The sequence below is a fragment of the Oncorhynchus clarkii genome, chromosome 17, assembly GCF_045791955.1.
Source record: "Oncorhynchus clarkii lewisi isolate Uvic-CL-2024 chromosome 17, UVic_Ocla_1.0, whole genome shotgun sequence".
Taxonomy (NCBI): domain Eukaryota; kingdom Metazoa; phylum Chordata; class Actinopteri; order Salmoniformes; family Salmonidae; genus Oncorhynchus; species Oncorhynchus clarkii.
The window spans coordinates 76,869,670-76,889,259 of NC_092163.1; the positions used below are offsets into that span (position 1 = coordinate 76,869,670).

The 19,590-nt window shown below is 41.4% G+C and overlaps 1 protein-coding gene across 2 annotated transcripts in view; it reads right to left on the reverse strand.

The window, feature by feature from the left end:
• LOC139371431 (thymocyte expressed, positive selection associated 1) overlaps positions 1 to 18,776 on the reverse strand; it is a 24,463-nt gene extending 5,687 nt beyond the window's left edge. The window contains exons 1-10 of one of the 2 annotated variants that reach the window (XM_071111842.1): positions 18,492 to 18,776; positions 14,679 to 14,741; positions 13,029 to 13,197; positions 12,489 to 12,531; positions 3,951 to 3,994; positions 3,783 to 3,836; positions 3,073 to 3,112; positions 2,809 to 2,865; positions 2,466 to 2,558; positions 2,028 to 2,236 (exon numbers count right to left, since the gene is read on the reverse strand). In XM_071111842.1, coding sequence (XP_070967943.1) covers positions 2,028 to 2,236; positions 2,466 to 2,558; positions 2,809 to 2,865; positions 3,073 to 3,112; positions 3,783 to 3,836; positions 3,951 to 3,994; positions 12,489 to 12,531; positions 13,029 to 13,197; positions 14,679 to 14,741; positions 18,492 to 18,572 — 853 coding nt within the window. In that variant the 5' untranslated portion in view covers positions 18,573 to 18,776. The remainder of the gene's footprint in view (positions 1 to 2,027; positions 2,237 to 2,465; positions 2,559 to 2,808; positions 2,866 to 3,072; positions 3,113 to 3,782; positions 3,837 to 3,950; positions 3,995 to 12,488; positions 12,532 to 13,028; positions 13,198 to 14,678; positions 14,742 to 18,491) is intronic. The other variant, XM_071111843.1, reaches the window with a different exon arrangement.
• Positions 18,777 to 19,590: the final 814 nt, after the last annotated feature.

A 19,590-nucleotide genomic window follows, 5' to 3' on the forward strand; every position in this document is an offset into this window, starting at 1 on the left:
AGGGGGGAAGAAACGTTCAGAGAAAGGAACAGTTTGTTTGGAATGCTTCCCAACACAGAGGACAATGAGAGTATTGTACTGTTTGGAATGCTGCCTAACCCAGAGGACAGAGTATAGTACTGTTTGGAATGCTGCCCAACACAGAGGACAATGAGAGTATTGTACTGTTTGGAATGCTGCCCAACACAGAGGACAATGAGAGTATTGTACTGTTTGGATTGCTGCCCAACACAGAGGACAATGAGAGTATTGTACTGTTTGGAATGCTGCCCAACACAGAGGACAATGATAGGCAGCATTCCAAACAGTACAATACTATCATTGTCCTCTGTGTTGGGCAGCATTCCAAACAGTACAATACTCTCATTGTCCTCTGTGTTGGGCAGCAATCCAAACAGTACAATACTCTCATTGTCCTCTGTGTTGGGCAGCATTCCAAACAGTACAATACTAACACAGAGGACAATGAGAATATTGTACTGTTTGGAATGCTGCCTAACACAGAGGACAATGAGAGTATTGTACTGTTTGGAATGCTGCCCAACACAGAGGACAATGAGAGTATTGTACTGTTTGGAATGCTGCCCAACACAGAGGACAATGAGAATATTGTACTGTTTGGAATGCTGCCCAACACAGAGGACAATGGGAGATGTGAATTGTTGATAGAAAAGTCGGAGTGTGGGGAAAACTCAATCTGATTGGCTGGGCCCGGTTCCCAGTGGGTGGGCCTATGCCCTCCCAGGCCCATCCATGGCTGCGCCCCTGCCCAGTCATGTGAAATCCATAGATTAAGGCCTAATGAATTTATTTGAATTGACTGATTTCTTTATATGAACTGTAACTCAGTAAAATTGTTGCATTTTGTGTTTATTTTTTGTTCAGTATAAATGAGATACAGTGGCTTGCGAAGGTATTCACCTCCCTTGGCATTTTTCCTTTTTTGTTGCCTTACAACCTGGAATTAAAATATTTTTTTTGGGGGGGTGGGGGTTGTATCATTTGATTTACACAACATGCAAAATATGTTTTATTGAGAAACAAACAAGAAATAAGACAAAAAAAAAACAGAAAACATGGACGTGCATAACTACCCCCCCCCCCCCCAAAAAAAAGTGTTGTTGCAGACTCTGGGGCCTTTCAGAACAGGTGTATACTGAGATCATGTGACAGATCATGTGACACTTAAATAAAGTCCACCTGTGTGCAATCTAACAAATTGTGTGACTTCTGAAGGTAATTGGTTGCACCAGATGTTATTTAGGGGCTTCATATTAGAGGGAGTGAATACATATGCACCCACCCCATTTCCATTTTTAATTGTTTTACATTTTTTGAAACAAGTCATTGTTTTTTTCAATTCACTTCACCAATTTGGACTATTTTGTGTGTGTCCATTACATGAAATCCAAATAAAAATCCATTTAAATTACAGGTTGTAATGCAACAAAATAGGAAAAAACGCCAAGGGGGGGTGAATACTTTTGCAAAGCACTGTATTTTGGAATTCAATTTCAATAAATTAGCTAAACTTTCTAAAAACATGTTTTCACTTTGTTATTATGTGGGGTATTGTGATGTCATTATGGGGTATTGTGATGTCATTATGGGGTATTGTGATGTCATTATGGGGTATTGTGTGTAGATGGGTGAGAAATATATATTTTTATTTTTCAATTTAAATTCAGGATGTAACAACAAAAAGCTGGAATAAGTCAAGAGGTGTGTATACTTTCTGAAGGCCCTGTATACTACACTGAGTTATATAGACACTATCAGTCTGTAGATGTAGTTGTCTATTGTACACTTTGATTTAGTGATTAAACTGTTTCAACTGCATGAAAAGTGCTCCATAACTACAGTTACTACGTAAATGAAGCTGAGTGCTACATAACTACAGTTATTATGTAAATTATAGCTGAGTCATATTCAGACACTATCTATATCTTGGCTGTGGGTGTTGCATGATGGTGATGACCACAGTAGTGTGGGTGGGAGTCCCACACAATGGTGTGTGTTTGTCTTACTGGCCAGGGAGAGTCCTGGGTCCTCCTGTCGGAGCCGGTGCAGTTGGGACTGAAGAAAGAGGCGGAGGTTGATGCCGTGGGCATGGGAGGGGAAGTTGATGAAGCGGATAGGGATACGGGCCGTCACCTCAGGCTCATCACAACCAAACCCTAACTGGTACAGAGTCTCCTCTGCATCCTCCGCACACATCTGCAGGGCCTCCGACACACTAGGGTGTGTGTGTGTGTGTGTGTGTGTGTGTAAGTGATGAGTCAGAGAGACAGATAGAAGAAGAGAGAGGGGATGGGGACGGAGATATAGAGGAGAGAAAGCGAGAGAGAGAGAGAGAGAGAGAGAGAGTTACTGACTGCACTTCAGTTGAAACATTCTTCAGTGACGTTGTACTAGATCTGTTAGACTGTGAAACATCAGGTTGAGAGTGGTTGGTCCCAACTCGCCTCGAGGCTTTACTGGTGCTTTTGGAGAGCCCACTGGAGGCCAGACTGTGACCCAGGTGGAGAAGGGGCAGAGCCAGTCTCTGGCGGGGAGTACTGCAGATACAGAACAGGAATCAAAGACAAACAACTATGACAGGCAGAAATAAACAATGGACAAAACAAACCAGAAAGATTCTAATAACTTTGTAATAGTAGTTGATGCATGCTATTATTTATTAATATGCCTGTATTAAAACAGAAGTCATATCTTAATGTACCTGTATTTAAAATGTACTAGTAGCTGGGGGAAAAAAATGCATTAAAAAAAACCAACAACTACTGTGGGTGGCCAGTGGCCACTGACCTGGTGGTGACTCCTCTGTGAGGATGTTTGGGTGGCGGAAACAGCAGTGGGCAGCTGCTACACAGGCACCATTTAGCCAGCAGGCACCATTTAGCCAGCAGGCACCATTTAGCCAGCAGGCACCACCATTGGGAGATAAAAGCAGGTCAACGTACGTCTCTTCAACCATACTTGACTAAACTAAACCTCCCTCTAAAACAGGAAATACGTTTAAGACAGACTTTATGTAATTAAACCACATATTCTGGTTAAATATGGTCTTACCTCGGTTCTGAGACTCCTTCCTCAACATCTAATACTGTAGCTGTAAAACATTAAAGAAAAGTAACATTTGAGTGAAAAGAAAACACTGGTGTGTGTATGATTTCCCCCAGAAGATTTGGTACATTTCCTCTGGGACATGTGTCCCTTTGTGTTGTGACTAGACTTCAGTGAGCGATGGCTTGTCTCTTTTCAGACACGCCCTCAGCTTTGCTTTGTATAAAATCGGGCCAGTCTTAGGGAGAGTCAGTCAGTCAGCAGCTAAATAACATGCCACAGCATGTCAGACACTCAATTAAAGAGGTGAAGGCTGAAGGTTAGATGCTACAATGAGCCTATTGTTTTGTTTCAGTGGAACTACATGTCGTTGATGTACTAGCAGTGGAGAAGCAGTCCTGTGCCATGAGAACGGTGTATCTCACTGACATTGCACAGACCTGTACCCTGGATTTATTAAATGGCAAAATAATGAAAGCCTTCCACTAGACAAAACAGGTGTAATGGACTTCACAAGGTAACACACATACACAGACCATCCGTTTCCAAAACATTCATGATGCTCTCCTAATTTTCCTACAAAACTATTTCCTGCTTTGATTATTTCCTATGGTGTGTTTTTATCTCGGTGTGTGTGTGTGTGTGTGTGTCCGTGTGTCTGTGCGCGCCTGCATGTAAATGTGTGCCAACGGGTTTATGTTCTCTTTCATCCTCACCCTCGGCCCCCAGACTCAGGTCATCTTCAAAACTTTTCGATTTCAGCAGAGACTCTGGAAGAAGAGAGGAGACTAAAATCAGTGTTGGGTTGTGACCAGTAGGATATGACATCATTGCTCCATGCTGACAGTAGATATTAGTGACGGTGGCTTTGTTGTCAGACTTACCAACAGTCAGATTATGTCTAGAGTTTTCTGAGTCCGTCTCCCGCCTAATGAGAAGACGCAGGTTACATGTTGTTACTAATCATAAAGTTTAAATTTAAAATAAAAAAATAAGACACACACACCAAAACCTTTATTATTACATCACAGCCTGGTATGACAACTGCTCGGCATCCACCCGCAAGGCACTACAGAGGGTAGTGTGTACGACACAGTACATCACCTGGGCCAAGCTTCCAGCCATCCAGGACCTCTATACCAGGAGGAGTCAGAGGAAGGTCCTAAACATTTTTCAAAGACTCCAGCCACCCTAGTTATAGACTGTTCTCTCTGCTACCGCACGGCAAAGGGGTACCGGAGCGCCAAGTCTAGGTCCAAGAGGATCCTAAATAGTTTATACCCCAAAGCCATAAGACCCCTGAACAGCCAATCAAATGGCTACCCAGACTATTTGCATCATCTGTCCCCTCCCATCCATACGCTGCTGCTCCTCTCTGTTATTATCTATGCATATTCACTTTGATAACTCCTGGGGTCAGCCCCACGGTGCAGACCCCAGGCCCCACGGTGCCGACCCCAGGGCATTTCAATGTCTTCTCTTTCTTCCATTACTAATAGGGATAGACCAAATGGTGCAGTTCTATGCAATATTATAGCCATAGCAACTGTATAGACGTCAACCATCAGACAGCGCCTGTTGAATGTAGCTTGTTTGAATTGGAGTTTCCATGTGACTTTAAAAAAAACGTAAAGGACTTGGGTTGATGCATCCGAACATTAGGAACTTACTTCCTGAACTGGATTACGTTAAGATCTGGGCTATGCAGACGTATCCGGACATTCTGGTATTGACTGAAACTTGGATCTCTGGGGACATTCTGGACTATGATATTAATAATAAGGGTTATTATGTGTTCAGAGCTGACTTTTTATTTTTTTTTAGCTACTACACTGAGCATTTCACTTTTGCCAAGATAATCTATCCACCTGACAGGTGAGGAAAATCAAGAAGCTAATTAAACAGCATGATCACTACACAGGTGCACCTTGTGCTGGGGGCAATAAAAGGCCACTCTGAAATGTGCCGTTTTGTCACACAACACAATGCCACAGATGTTTCAAGTTTTTAGGGGGTGTGCAATTGGCAAGCTGACTGCAGGAATGTCCACCAGAGCTGTAGCCAGAGAATTTCCTTTCTCTACCATAAGCCCCCTCCAACATCGTTTTTGAGAATTTGACAGTATGGCCAACCGGCCTCACAACCGCATGTGTGGGCGAGCGGTTTCCTGATGTCAAAGTTGTGTTCCAATTCCTGCCAATATCCAGCAACTTCACACAGCCATTAAAAAGATTAGGACAACATTCCACAGGCCACAATAAACAGCCTGATCAACTCTATGCGTAGGTGATGTCACGCTGCATGAGGCAAATGGTAGTCACACCAGATACGGACTGGTTCTCTGTTCCACGCCCCTACCTTTTCTTTAAAATACATGTGACCAACAGATGCATATCTGTATTCCCAGTCATGTGAAATCCACAGATTAGGGTCCAATTTATTTATTTAAATTGGCTGATTTCTTTATATGAAGTGTACTCAGTACAATCTTTGAAATTGTTGAATGTTGTGTTTATATTTTTGTTCAGTATATCGTTAAGCCTTTGTCTGGGGAAAAATGTCATCCATAACTGTTATAGGGGTCTACTGTCCTCCCCCCGGCTAACACACTCGATGAGGAAACTAGTTTCTTATTTTACTAAAATCAGAAGTTATTATCCTGGGTGACCTAAATTATGATTTGGGAAATGCAGACAGACAATCTAAACCTAACCCAGATGGTGACTAAACCCACACGGCCCAACCATAAAGAGCCTTCAAAATCAACTCTGATTGTTCTTATTTTAACCGGTACACCAGATAAATATGTTTCTACTGGTGTCTTCACCCAGGACAGTGACTATTGCCCAGTTTTTGTGGGCTCACTATGTTGCTTTGTATATATGTATTTTTTTTTTTAGTAAAGTACGTTGATTACGCATATCTGCTGTCCTGCGCCTGACTCTCTACACCAGCTACACACTGGACCATTACATTGGGTCAAGGCCAGGAACAGAAGCTTAAGCCCAGACGGACAAGCTTTTAAGCAACCGAGGTATCATTATGTAAAAACAGAAAAGGCTAAATCTGATTGTTATGTAACCACTCTTTCAGATTGTAATGGGAACCCGGCTAAAATGTAGACTATTTACAGAAAAACAAGTCCTGGATGCCTTGGTAGCAATAGACAACAACAAATCCACAGGAACCGACCAATTGGATCCTAGTCTGCTTAAAGTGTGCAGCACCCATCATTGTTGGCTCAATAACCCACCATTTTTTCATTTAACATTATTATCAGGAAATATTAAAAAAGTATAGAAATCATCTCTTGTGCTGCCATTCCATACACATGGAGATAGAGATCATACTTATCACCCCATTTCAACACTTCCTTGTTTGGCTAAGATTCTAGAATCCTTGGTAAATGCACAACTTTGCACCTTTTTTTAATTTATTTTTTATCTGAGAAATGTATTTTGAATGTAAACCAATCAGGGTTTAGTCGTGGGCATCCAATCGGGGTTTAGTCCTGGGCATCCAATCAGTGTTTAGTCCTGGGCAGAGCACTATTACAGCAACCACTTCAGTTGTTAATAATCTTTGTTAATGCTTTAAACAATGAAATGAAATGTGATGCTTTGTTTGTGGATCTGTCAAAAGCTTTTGACACTGTTGATCATGCTGTTTTATTGAATAAGTTGTCCTCGATAGGCCTGAGCTCAGACACCTGATTGATGGGGTTAGGTCTGAAAAAAGGTATAACAGGTGTTCCACAGGGGTCGATCTTGGGACCTGTTAACTATTCATATAAACACCATTGGTCTATCTATTAAAAATTGTAAGGCGGATATACAGTGCATTGGGAAAGTATTCAGACCCCTTGACTTTTTATACATTTTGTTACGTTACATCCTTGTTCTAAAATGTGTTTTTTTCCCCCTCGTCCATCTACACACAATACCCCATAACGACAAAGTGAAAACAGCATTTTAGAAATTTCAGCAAATATATATATATATATATATATATATATATATTAGTATTTATTGCTTATTTACATGAGTATTCAGACCCTTTGCTATGAGACTTGAAATTGAGCTCAGGTGCATCCTGTTTCTATCCTTGAGATGTTTCTACAACTTGATCGGAGTTCACCAGTGGGAAATTCAATTGACTGGACATGATTTGGAAAGGCACACACACCTGTCTATATAAGTTTCCCCAGTTAAGAGTACATGTCAGAGCAAAAACCAAGCCATGAGGTCAAAAAATTGTCTGTAGAGCTCCGAGACAGGATTGTATGGAAGTGGTGGCAGCCTCATGCTGTGGGGATATTTTCCGCAGCAGGGACTGGGAGACTAGTCAGGATCGAGGGAAAGATGGAGAGCGGAGCAGCGAGATCTTTGATGAAAACCTTCTCCAGAGCGCTCAGGAACTCAGACTGGGGCGAAGGTTCACCTTCGAACAGGACAACGACCATAAGCACACAGCCAAGACAATGCAGGAGTGGCTTCAGGACAAGTCTCTGAATGTACTTGAATGGCCCAGCCAGAGCCCGGACTTGAACCCGATCGAACATCTCTGGAGAGACCTGAAAATACCTCTGCAGAAACTCTCCCCATCCAACACTGTCACGCCCTGACCTGAGATATCTGTTTTCTTTATATTTTGGATAGGTCAGGGTGTGACTAGGGTGGGTACGCTAGTTTTAGGGGGTTTGTATGTTTATGGTGGCCTGATATGGTTCCCAATCAGAGGCAGCTGTTTATCGTTCTCTCTGATGTGTGTGTGTGGGAGGGGGGGGGGGGGGGGGGGGGGGGGGTCATATTTAGGTAGCCATTTCCCTTTGGTGTTTGTGGGATCTTATCTATGTGTAGTTGCCTGTCAACACTCTTTTGTATAGCGTCACGTGTCGTTGTGTTATTTTGGTTAGTTTGATCAGAGTTTATTCTTTAAATAATAAGAATGTACGCATACCACACTGCGCCTTGGTCCGATCCTTATAACGAACGTGACAAACACAACAGAGCTTGAGAGGATCTGCAGAGAAGAATGGAACAAACTCCCTAAATACAGGTCAAGCTTGTAGCGTCATACCCAAGAAGACTCGAGGCTGTAATCGCTGCCAAAGGTGCTTCAACAAAGTACTGAGTAAAGGGTCTGAATACTTATGTAAATGTGATATTTCATATATTATTATTTTTTTATCCTGTTTTTGCTTTGTCATTATGGGTTGTTGTATTGTGAGGGGGGAAAACTATTTAATCAATTTAGCATAAGGCTGTAACCTAACAAAATTAGGAAAAAGTCAAGGGGTCTGATTACTTTCCGAAGTTACTATATACAGTACCAGTCAAAAGTTTGGACACACCTACTCGTTCCAGGGTTTTTATTTTATTTACTATTTTCTACATTGTAGAATAATAGTGAAGACATCAACTATGAAATAACACATATGGAATTATGTGTTGAATCAAAATATATTTTATATTTGAGATTCTTCAAAGTAGCCACACTTTGCACACTAGTGGCATTCTCTCAACCAGCTTCATGAGGTAGTCACCTGGAATGCATTTCAATTAACAGGTGTGCCTTGTTAATTTGTGGAATTTCTGTCATTATTGTGTTTGAGCCAATCAGTTGTGTTGTGACAAGGTAGGGGTTGTATACAGAAGACAGCCCTATTTGGTAAAAGACCAAGTCCATATTATGGCAAGAACAGTTCAAAAAAGCAAAGAGAAATGACAATCCATCATTACTTTAAGACATGAAGGTCAGTCAATATGGAACATTTCAAGAACTTTGAAAGTTTATTTAATTGCAGTCGCAAAAACCATCAAGCGCTGTGATGAAACTGGCTCTCTATGAAAGGAAGACCCAGAGTTACCTCTGCTGCAGAGGATCAGATTGCAGCCCAAATAAATGCTTCACAGAGTTCAAGTAACAGACTCAACATCAACTGTTAAGAGGAGACTTTCTGAATCACGCCTTCATGGTCAAATTGCTGAAGAAAATAAACCACTACTAAAGGACACCAATAATAAGAGGAGACTTGATTGGGCCAAGAAACACGAGCAATGGACATTAGACCGGTGGAAATCTGTCTTTTGGTCTGAGTCCTAATTTGAGATTTTTGGTTCCAACTGCCATGTCTTTGTGAGACACAGGGTAGTTGAACGGATGACCTCCACATGTGTGGTTCCCACCGTGAAGCATGGAGGAGGTGGTGTGATGGTGCTTTGCTGGTGACACAGTCAGTGATTTATTTAGAATTCAAGGCACACTTAACCAGCATGGCTACCACAGCATTCTGCAGCGATACATCATCCCATCTGGTTTGCGCTAGGTGGGAATATCATTCGTTTTTCAACAGGACAATGACCCAAAACATACCTCTAGGCTGTGTAAGGGCTATTTAACCAAGGAGAGTGATGGAGTGCTGCATCAGATGACCTGGCCTCCACAATCACATGTCGGAACTCCTTCAAAACTGTTGGAAAAGCATTCCTCATGAAGCTGGTTGAGAGAATGCCAAGAGTGTACAAAGCTGTCATCAAGGCAGGGTGGCTACTTTGAAGAATATAAAATATATTTGTTTAACACTTTTTGGGGTTACTACATGTGTTATTTCATAATTCTGATGTCTTCACTATTATTCTACAATGTAGAAAATAGTACATAAAGAAAACCCCTTGAGTTATATATATATATATATACACACACACACAGTGCCTTGCAAAAGTATTCGGCCCCCTTGAACTTTGCGACCTTTTGCCACATTTCAGGCTTCAAACAAAGATATAAAACTGTATTTTTTTTGTGAAGAATCAACAACAAGTGGGACACAATCATGAAGTGGAACGACATTTATTGGATATTTCAAACTTTTTTAACAAATCAAAAACTGAAAAATTGTCCGTGCAAAATTATTCAGCCCCCTTAAGTTAATACTTTGTAGCGCCACCTTTTGCTGTGATTACAGCTGTAAGTCGCTTGGGGTATGTCTCTATCAGTTTTGCACATTGACAGACTGAAATTTGTGAGCATTTGTGAACAGCAGTTTTCAGTTCTTTCCACAGATTCTCGATTGGATTCAGGTCTGGACTTTGACTTGGCCATTCTAACACCTGGATATGTTTATTTTTGAACCATTCCATTGTAGATTTTGCTTTATGTTTTGGATCATTGTCTTGTTGGAAGACAAATCTCCGTCCCAGTCTCAGGTCTTTTGCAGACTCCATCAGGAGTCTTCCAGAATGGTCCTGTATTTGGCTCCATCCATCTTCCCATCAATTTTAACCATCTTCCCTGTCCCTGCTGAAGAAAAGCAGGCCCAAACCATGATGCTGCCACCACCATGTTTGACAGTGGGGATGGTGTGTTCAGCTGTGTTGCTTTTACGCCAAACATAACGTTTTGCATTGTTGCCAAAAAGTTCAATTTTGGTTTCATCTGACCAGAGCACCTTCTTCCACATGTTTGGTGTGTCTCCCAGGTGGCTTGTGGCAAACTTTAAACAACACTTTTTATGGATATCTTTAAGAAATGGCTTTCTTCTTGCCACTCTTCCATAAAGGCCAGATTTGTGCAATATACGACTGATTGTTGTCCTATGGACAGAGTCTCCCACCTCAGCTGTAGATCTCTGCAGTTCATCCAGAGTGATCAAGGGCCTCTTGGCTGCATCTCTGATCAGTCTTCTCCTTGTATGAGCTGAAAGTTTAGAGGGACGGCCAGGTCTTGGTAGATTTGCAGTGGTCTGATACTCTTTCCATTTCAATATTATCGCTTGCACAGTGCTCCTTGGGATGTTTAAAGCTTGGGAAATCTTTTTGTATCCAAATCCGGCTTTAAACTTCTTCACAACAGTATCTCGGACCTGCCTGGTGTGTTCCTTGTTCTTCATGATGCTCTCTGCGCTTTTAACGGACCTCTGAGACTATCACAGTGCAGGTGCATTTATACGGAGACTTGATTACACACAGGTGGATTGTATTTATCATCATTAGTCATTTAGGTCAACATTGGATCATTCAGAGATCCTCACTGAACTTCTGGAGAGAGTTTGCTGAACTGAAAGTAAAGGGGCTAAATAATTTTGCACGCCCAATTTTTCAGTTTTTGATTTGTTAAAAAAGTTTGAAATATCCAATAAATGTCATTCCACTTCATGATTGTGTCCCACTTGTTGTTGATTCTTCACAAAAAAATGCAGTTTTATATCTTTATGTTTGAAGCCTGAAATGTGGCAAAAGTTCGCAAAGTTCAAGGGGGCCAAATACTTTCCCAAGGCACTGTATGTATATATATATATATATATATATATATATATATATATATATGTGTATGTATGTATGTATGTATGTATGTATGTATGTATGTATGTATGTATGTATGTATGTATGTATGTATGTATGTATGTATGTATGTATGTATGTATGTATGTATGTATGTATGTATGTATGTATGTATGTATGTATGTATGTATATATATATAACTGGCTATTTAGCCCCAGTGATCAGCTGCAGTCGGAATGATTAAATACTACTGTCTGTTAGATAGATTGTTAATGGTTGTTTAACCTTTGCCTTCTGTGTTAAACACATCCAGGTCAAACCAGACCTACTGGTATCTTTACTATACAGGGTCAGACCTACAGGGATCATCTCTAGCCAGCTATCCTCTCAGTCTGTCCAGCAGAGCTACAGCTTTTACAAGTTTGTTCACTTCCTACAGAGGAAATGCTCTCAAGCGGATTGTCAGATAGTGAAGTTAACCAGATGCTGTAAGAACACCCCAGCATTTCTTATCTCACTTTATCCGACTGAAAAACCTACAAAATAATAATACAAGTTCGCACGTCCCTTTTTCCGACTACTTGAGCAATTTGACTTGCGTTCATGACATCATGTTGCCAATAGAGTCGCGACCAAGTCATCTATGATCATTGGTAATAATACATAAGTAATTACACAATATTTAAGTTTCCATCCAGTTATACAACAATTGCTTTTCTGTGCTAACATGGATGCTATTTTCTGTTAAACATAACTGGAGGAATCAACAGAACAAAACAGTACTATTCTACCAAACATGATGGAAACCTGGGACTATAAAACACAACACCAAAGAAAGTTTGGAAATAGAATGTCCAACAGTATAAATAGAACACAACTAGCTCTAGAACCAAGGTGTTTCGGGAAATGACTCAAGAATCCCCTTTGGGCCATGCCATTGACCTGTAACCATATCCTAAACAGAAAAGATCTATTTTTCGAGCACAACTTGATACTGGCAATTCACATCTGTTACATTTCCCCCACACTGTGGGCGGTTTCCATCAACCTTTAGCTGCCACTGACGCATAATCCTTGCCTATTGAGTTCCTCTCTGAAGTTTTTCATTTTAAAGTCAAACCTTGCACGGCATGCTCACTCACCCACAGCACAGCAGCCAGCTCTCAATCTTTCCTGCTGAGCATCCTGTGGAAACAGTAGATATAGAACAATCTGGGTGAGCATTCAGCATTAAGACAATTAACACTTCGCACATTTTTTTTTTCTTCTCTCTGTTCTGTCGCAAAGCTGTGATGCATCATGCAGAGGCCAGCCGTCCACATATTGTGACTTATAAATATACCAGACTAAACAGAGTTGCTGTTAAGGAGTTTTAGACCCCTGCCTGTTGTTGTTCAATAGATATTATACAATAATGCAGCAATGTCGCAGCGGTCTAAGGCACTGCATCTCAGTGCAAGAGGCATCACTACAGTCCCTGGTTCGAATCCAGGCTGGATTTCATCCAGCCGTGATTGGGAGTCCCATAGGTCAGCACACAATTGGCACAGCGTCGTCCGGCTTTGGCCGTCATTGCAAATAACTGACGTGCCTAGTTAAATAAAGGAAAGTTAAAAAAAAAAAAAAAATTTATGTCACTCAAAATGTAAGCTCTTTATCGAACTACCAAAATGAGAACTGACCATCTGAGAAGACATCATCCTCTGATGCAGACTGGTGTGGAACGGACGGGTGGGTGGATGGAGGTCCCTGTGGATCTTGTTCTTTCAGGGTAGGCCACTGGCGACCGGTCTGGAACCAGGCCTGACGCCTGGTTGTAGAAGACGGCCTCTCCATCAGATGAGGGGGGGGCTGCATGGGGACAACAAAAAAGAGACACTGTTAACTCACTGTCACGACTTCCGCTGAAGTCGGTCCCTCTCCTTGTTCGGGCGGCGTTCGACGTCACCACCGACCTTCTAGCCATCGCCGATCCACTTTTCATTTTCCATTTGTTTTGTCTTTGTCTTACACACACCTGGTTTCTATTCCCCAAATTACTTGTTCATTATTTAACTCACTGTTCCCTCATGTCTGTTTGCGAGTAATTGTTTGTATGTAGTACGGTCCGTTAATGTGGGCTCTCTTTTTTGTATATGTGGAGTAAAGTACGTTTATTTACTGATATCTGCTGTCCTGCGCCTGACTCCTCTACACACAGACCTCATTACACTCACTCAACAGCTCACCAATTCATTGAATAGCTTCAATAATCATCAACTGGTAGAACCCAAACAATGAAGTTAGTATTATACAATTTCATCAATAGACTTATTATTGATAATACTAGAAATGTCCAAACCATGACCAGCTTAATTACATTTTCAGTGAAGCTACTGGTGCCTCTCGGGCATTTCAAGCAGGAACACATATTCACGGATTAATAATCTAGTACTGTTGGTTGGAAGTGGTTAGGAATTTATCACACGATTGGAATGAATAGTTGCCATTTCAAAAATAATTGACACCACACACTCACTCAAATCAATCTATAATTAGATAGTTTATTAATTTGACCAAAACAAGTACACATAAAACAAGCCATACATACACATCAGTTAAATCATAGAGGAAAACACAATAAAGTGTGGGACTTAATCCATTGTGATTGTCACGTCTACTCCCAATCCGACGCTCGACGTCACCGGTCTACTAACTGCCGGACCTGGCAACCCATCATTCCGCACACCTGGCAACCCATCATTCCGCACACCTGGCAACACATCATTCCGCACACCTGGCAACACATCATTCCGCACACCTGGCAACACATCATTCCGCACACCTGGCAACACATCATTCCGCACACCTGGCAACCCATCAAATCAAATTTATTTATATAGCCCTTCGTACATCAGCTGATATCTCAAAGTGCTGTACAGAAACCCAGCCTAAAATCCCAAACAGCAAGCAATGCAGGTGTAGAAGCACGGTGGCTAGGAAAAACTCCCTAGAAAGGCCAGAACCTAGGAAGAAACCTAGAGAGGAACCAGGCTATGTGGAGTGGCCAGTCCTCTTCTGGCTGTGCCGGGTGGAGATTATAACAGAACATGGCCAAGATGTTCAAACCCATCATTACGCACACCTGGCAACCCATCATTACGCACACCTGGCAACCCATCATTACGCACACCTGGCAACCCATCATTATGCACACCTGGACTCCCATGCCTCCCTGATTACTTCCCCTTTATCTAACACTCCGTTTTATCACTTGTTAGATAGTATTGTTTCCTGTTTTCCCCAAGTTTAGACCCTACATCTGTTTTTGTATTCACACTGATTAAACTCACCGACTGCACCTGCTTCCTGACTCCCTCAGTCTGCGTTACAGTGATCCTCTTCAGACAAGATGGCTAGGCAAGATCCACACGATTGAACACAGTATGGCCGCGTTTTAACACAACATAAAAAAAACAAAGAAGAACATCCATCTCATCATTGCAGTTACAGTGCCTTGCAAAAGTATTCGGCCCCCTTGAACTTTGCGACCTTTTGCCACATTTCAGGCTTCAAACATAAAGATATAAAACTGTATTTTTTTGTGAAGAATCAACAACAAGTGGGACACAATCATGAAGTGGAACGACATTTATTGGATATTTCAAACTTTTTTAACAAATCAAAAACTGAAAAATTGGGCGTGCAAAATTATTCAGCCCCTTTACTCTCAGTGCAGCAAACTCTCTCAGAAGTTCAGTGAGGATCTCTGAATGATCCAATGTTGACCTAAATGACTAATGATGATAAATACAATCCACCTGTGTGTAATCAAGTCTCCGTATAAATGCACCTGCACTGTGATAGTCTCAGAGGTCCGTTAAAAGCGCAGAGAGCCTCATGAAGAACAAGGAACACACCAGGCAGGTCCGAGATACTGTTGTGAAGAAGTTTAAAGCCGGATTTGGATACAAAAAGATTTCCCAAGCTTTAAACATCCCAAGGAGCACTGTGCAAGCGATAATATTGAAATGGAAAGAGTATCAGACCACTGCAAATCTACCAAGACCTGGCCGTCCCTCTAAACTTTCAGCTCATACAAGGAGAAGACTGATCAGAGATGCAGCTAAGAGGCCCATGATCACTCTGGATGAACTGCAGAGATCTACAGCTGAGGTGGGAGACTCTGTCCATAGGACAACAATCAGTCGTATATTGCACAAATCTGGCCTTTATGGAAGAGTGGCAAGAAGAAAGCCATTTCTTAAAGATATCCATAAAAAGTGTTGTTTAAAGTTTGCCACAAGCCACCTGGGAGACACACCAAACATGTGGAAGAAGGTGCTCTGGTCAGATGAAACCAAAATTGAACTTTTTGGCAACAATGCAAAACGTTATGTTTGGCGTAAAAGCAACACAGCCTGCTTTTCTTCAGCAGGGACAGGGAAGATGGTTAAAATTGATGGGAAGATGGATGGAGCCAAATACAGGACCATTCTGGAAGAAAACCTGATGGAGTCTGCAAAAGACCTGAGACTGGGACGGAGATTTGTCTTCCAACAAGACAATGATCCAAAACATAAAGCAAAATCTACAATGGAATGGTTCAAAAATAAACATATCCAGGTGTTAGAATGGCCAAGTCAAAGTCCAGACCTGAATCCAATCGAGAATCTGTGGAAAGAACTGAAAACTGCTGTTCACAAATGCTCTCCATCCAACCTCACTGAGCTCGAGCTGTTTAGCAAGGAGGAATGGGAAAAAATGTCAGTCTCTCGATGTGCAAAAATGATAGAGACATACCCCAAGCGACTTACAGCTGTAATCGCAGCAAAAGGTGGCGCTACAAAGTATTAACTTAAGGGGGCTGAATAATTTTGCACGCCCAATTTTTCAGTATTTGATTTGTTAAAAAAGTTTGAAATATCCAATAAATGTCGTTCCACTTCATGATTGTGTCCCACTTGTTGTTGATTCTTCACAAAAAAAATACAGTTTTATATCTTTATGTTTGAAGCCTGAAATGTGGCAAAAGGTCGCAAAGTTCAAGGGGGCCGAATACTTTCGCAAGGCACTGTACGTCGTAGGTGACGTTCACATTGGCAAATAAGACAAACATTTTGTTTTACTGTATTTTTTAAAGCTGCCCAGAGAGGACATTGTTTTAATGGTCAGAGGAAACTCATTCCACTCGGAGGCTCCAGTATACAAGACAGAACCTTTCGCAGCATCACTCCTGAACATGTATAAACACACATTAGCAACACATGTTCTGTTGCTGTGGTTGTGTGCATCCCGAACACAGGGAAAGTAACCAGTTAGATATCTGGGTGCAGAACCATAAATATTCCTGTAAACCAAATCCAGTCTAATCTGGGACACACTAATTAAACCAAACCCAGTCGAATCTGGGACACCCTAATTAAACCAAACCCAGTCTAATCTGGGACACACTAATTAAACCAAACCCAGTCTAATCTGAGACACACTAATTAAACCAAACCCAGTCTAATCTGGGACACCCCAATTAATCCAGGCTATATCTAACATGGGACACCCTAGCCTCAACAGGCAGCCAGTTGAGATCCTGAAAGCAGCTTCTGCTTACCTTCAACACCACCCTGATCATCTTATTCTGGGCTATCTGGAGCTTCCCCTTCATAAATTTAGATAAGACCCCAAACCAGGAAGTACTAGCATAGTCAAAATGGCATTGAATGAGGGCAGTGGCTAGCACTCTCATGGAGTCCTTATCAAGAAGCTTGGACTTTTTAGCCAAAACTTGGTGCTGGCAGTAACCTTCCCTAGCACTTTAGTGGCCATGCTCGCACCCCCAAGCTTCCACCATGGATGCTTCCCGGGCAGCTAACAGAGGTTTTAGTAGTCAGCACCTCACTCCCTAACTACACTCTGATTTCAGAGGACCTACACAATTTAGGTCTGGACCCAAAAATAACTGCCTCAGGTTTCTCTACAGTAACGGCAGAGATCGCTTACTATATCCAAGCCATTTGCTAATGTTAGTAAACTCTGTGCTAAGTATGCTCTCCAACATAGTTTAACTTTTATGAGAAACCAGAAGTGTAGAATCATCCGCAACAAAGGAAAGGAGAGCAAGAACAAGCATCTTTCATATTGTTTATATACAGTAAAAACCATAGAAGCCCAGACACACGCCCCTGCGGAACACCACAACTCATTGGTTTTGCCTGAGACAGTGAACCATTAACCTCTACCACTTGCTCTCGACCTGTCAAGTAGGACTTTACCCAGCTGCTTAACCCCAGTGCCTCCAGTTTGGAGATTAGGAGACAGTGGTTAACTGTATCAAAAGCCTTCTGTAGGTCAAGCAGTACCATTCCACACAGATTTCCCTCATCAATCTCTTTCCTGATGAAGTCCGTCAAGTAAAGTAGACATGAATCAGTGGAGTATGTTTTTCTAAAAACCCAACTGAAAAATCATACATTAGAATTTGTTTGTTGACATATTCATACATTTGCTCATGAACAATTCTCTCCAGGATCATTGATGTTATACTGAGGATAGATACTGTAATTCCCAGGGTCCGATTGTATCCCCTTCGTATACAGAGGAAAAGGAGGATATCTAGTCAGTTGTACAACTGAATGCATTCAAATGAAATGTTTCTTCCGCATTTAACCCAACACCTCTGAATCAGAGAGGTGCGGGTTAACTTTATCTTGCTTCGTGCCCTTAGGAAAGATCCATTGTTCAAGAGAGAGTTTAACGATATGCATAATACAAGGAAAAACAGAACAAAACATTGATAATCATGGTAATTGTAACAAACTCACAAAATGCTTGCAATTATGTTAATGTTGACCAGAGCTGAAAAATCATAGCCTACATGACAATCACAGAAGTTCCCTCTGAGAAAAAAAGTAAGTAATTTAATTTCTATAGCCTAACAACTGCCAATATCGGTAGAAATATTTCAGTACCCATCGTCAGTCTAACGTAAAATGTTATAAAACTTGATTGCACTGCCTATTTGCTCAAGCAAAAAACAAGGACATATTTAGAAAACATGGTTGAAAAACAAACCGCATGCAAATGCTGACACCAAACTACAGTATTTTAAGGACAAATAGTTTTTTTTTTTTAAGTTACAAAAAATAAGCAAATGTTCATTCCAAGCCTACCTTCACTGAAGCACCGCAGGTTTCAATTCTGGTTTCTAACACTACGCTCACCGGTCTCGAGTTGCATCTTGTTGTCAGCATAGCACTCCATATTTCATCCAGGTTTTCGTCTGTTTTTCAGATGACAATTTACTGGAACGGTTCATCCTGGATAAATGTTTCAACCTTTATCAACACAACGCCTAGGCTACATGTTCGCGCCTCTCTTTCTCAAACCAATGTGTATAATATATACATCATTGCTGTCAACTCCTGTGACTGTCTCTTGACGCGCAAATACAATACAAGGAAGGTAGAAAAGGAAGTTCGTGTGGTTTCAATTTAAGAAAAAAAAGAGCGTGTGAACCACTTGTGACATACATCCTCCCTGCGTAACAGAGGCCAAAAAACACTGTAGGCTAATAAAGAAGAGCTCACATTATAGCCTCGTTTATACCTGGTGCTAACTCGCGTCCTTTGTCCTGATCATTTCCACATTCTGAATGTACATGATTAGATAGTGATTGGATCATATTGATCCGATTACGAAACGTACATGTTAACACAAGGTGTAAACGAGGCTAGTGATTGTGACGTGCACATGTTATCTAGTATGTGCTGTATCCCTTCAAGTTCCATCCCTTGAAACTACTAACTATTTGGCAAAAAAAAAATGTATTATAGGGAATCTACAGGTAACTGCCAAAATAATTGAAACACTTGAGTAAATGATGGATAAAAAGTATATTGAAAGCAGGTGCTTCCTCACAAGTGTGCTTCCTGAGTTCATGATGCAATTAACATCCCATCATGCTTAGGGTCATGTATAAAAATGCGCAGGCCATTTTTTTGGTTACCATGGCTATGCCTCCATAGGATGACAATGCCCCCATCCACAGGGCACGAGTGGTCACTGAATGGTTTGATGAGCATGACAACAATCTAAACCATATGCCAAGGCATCTCAGTCACCAGATCTCAACCCAATTGAAAACAATGTTTTCCACCACCATCAACAAAACTCCAATAGATGGAATTTCTCATGGAAGAAATGTGTCAGCATCCCTCCAACAGAGTTCCAGACACTTGTAGAATCTATACCAAGGTGCATTGAAGCTGT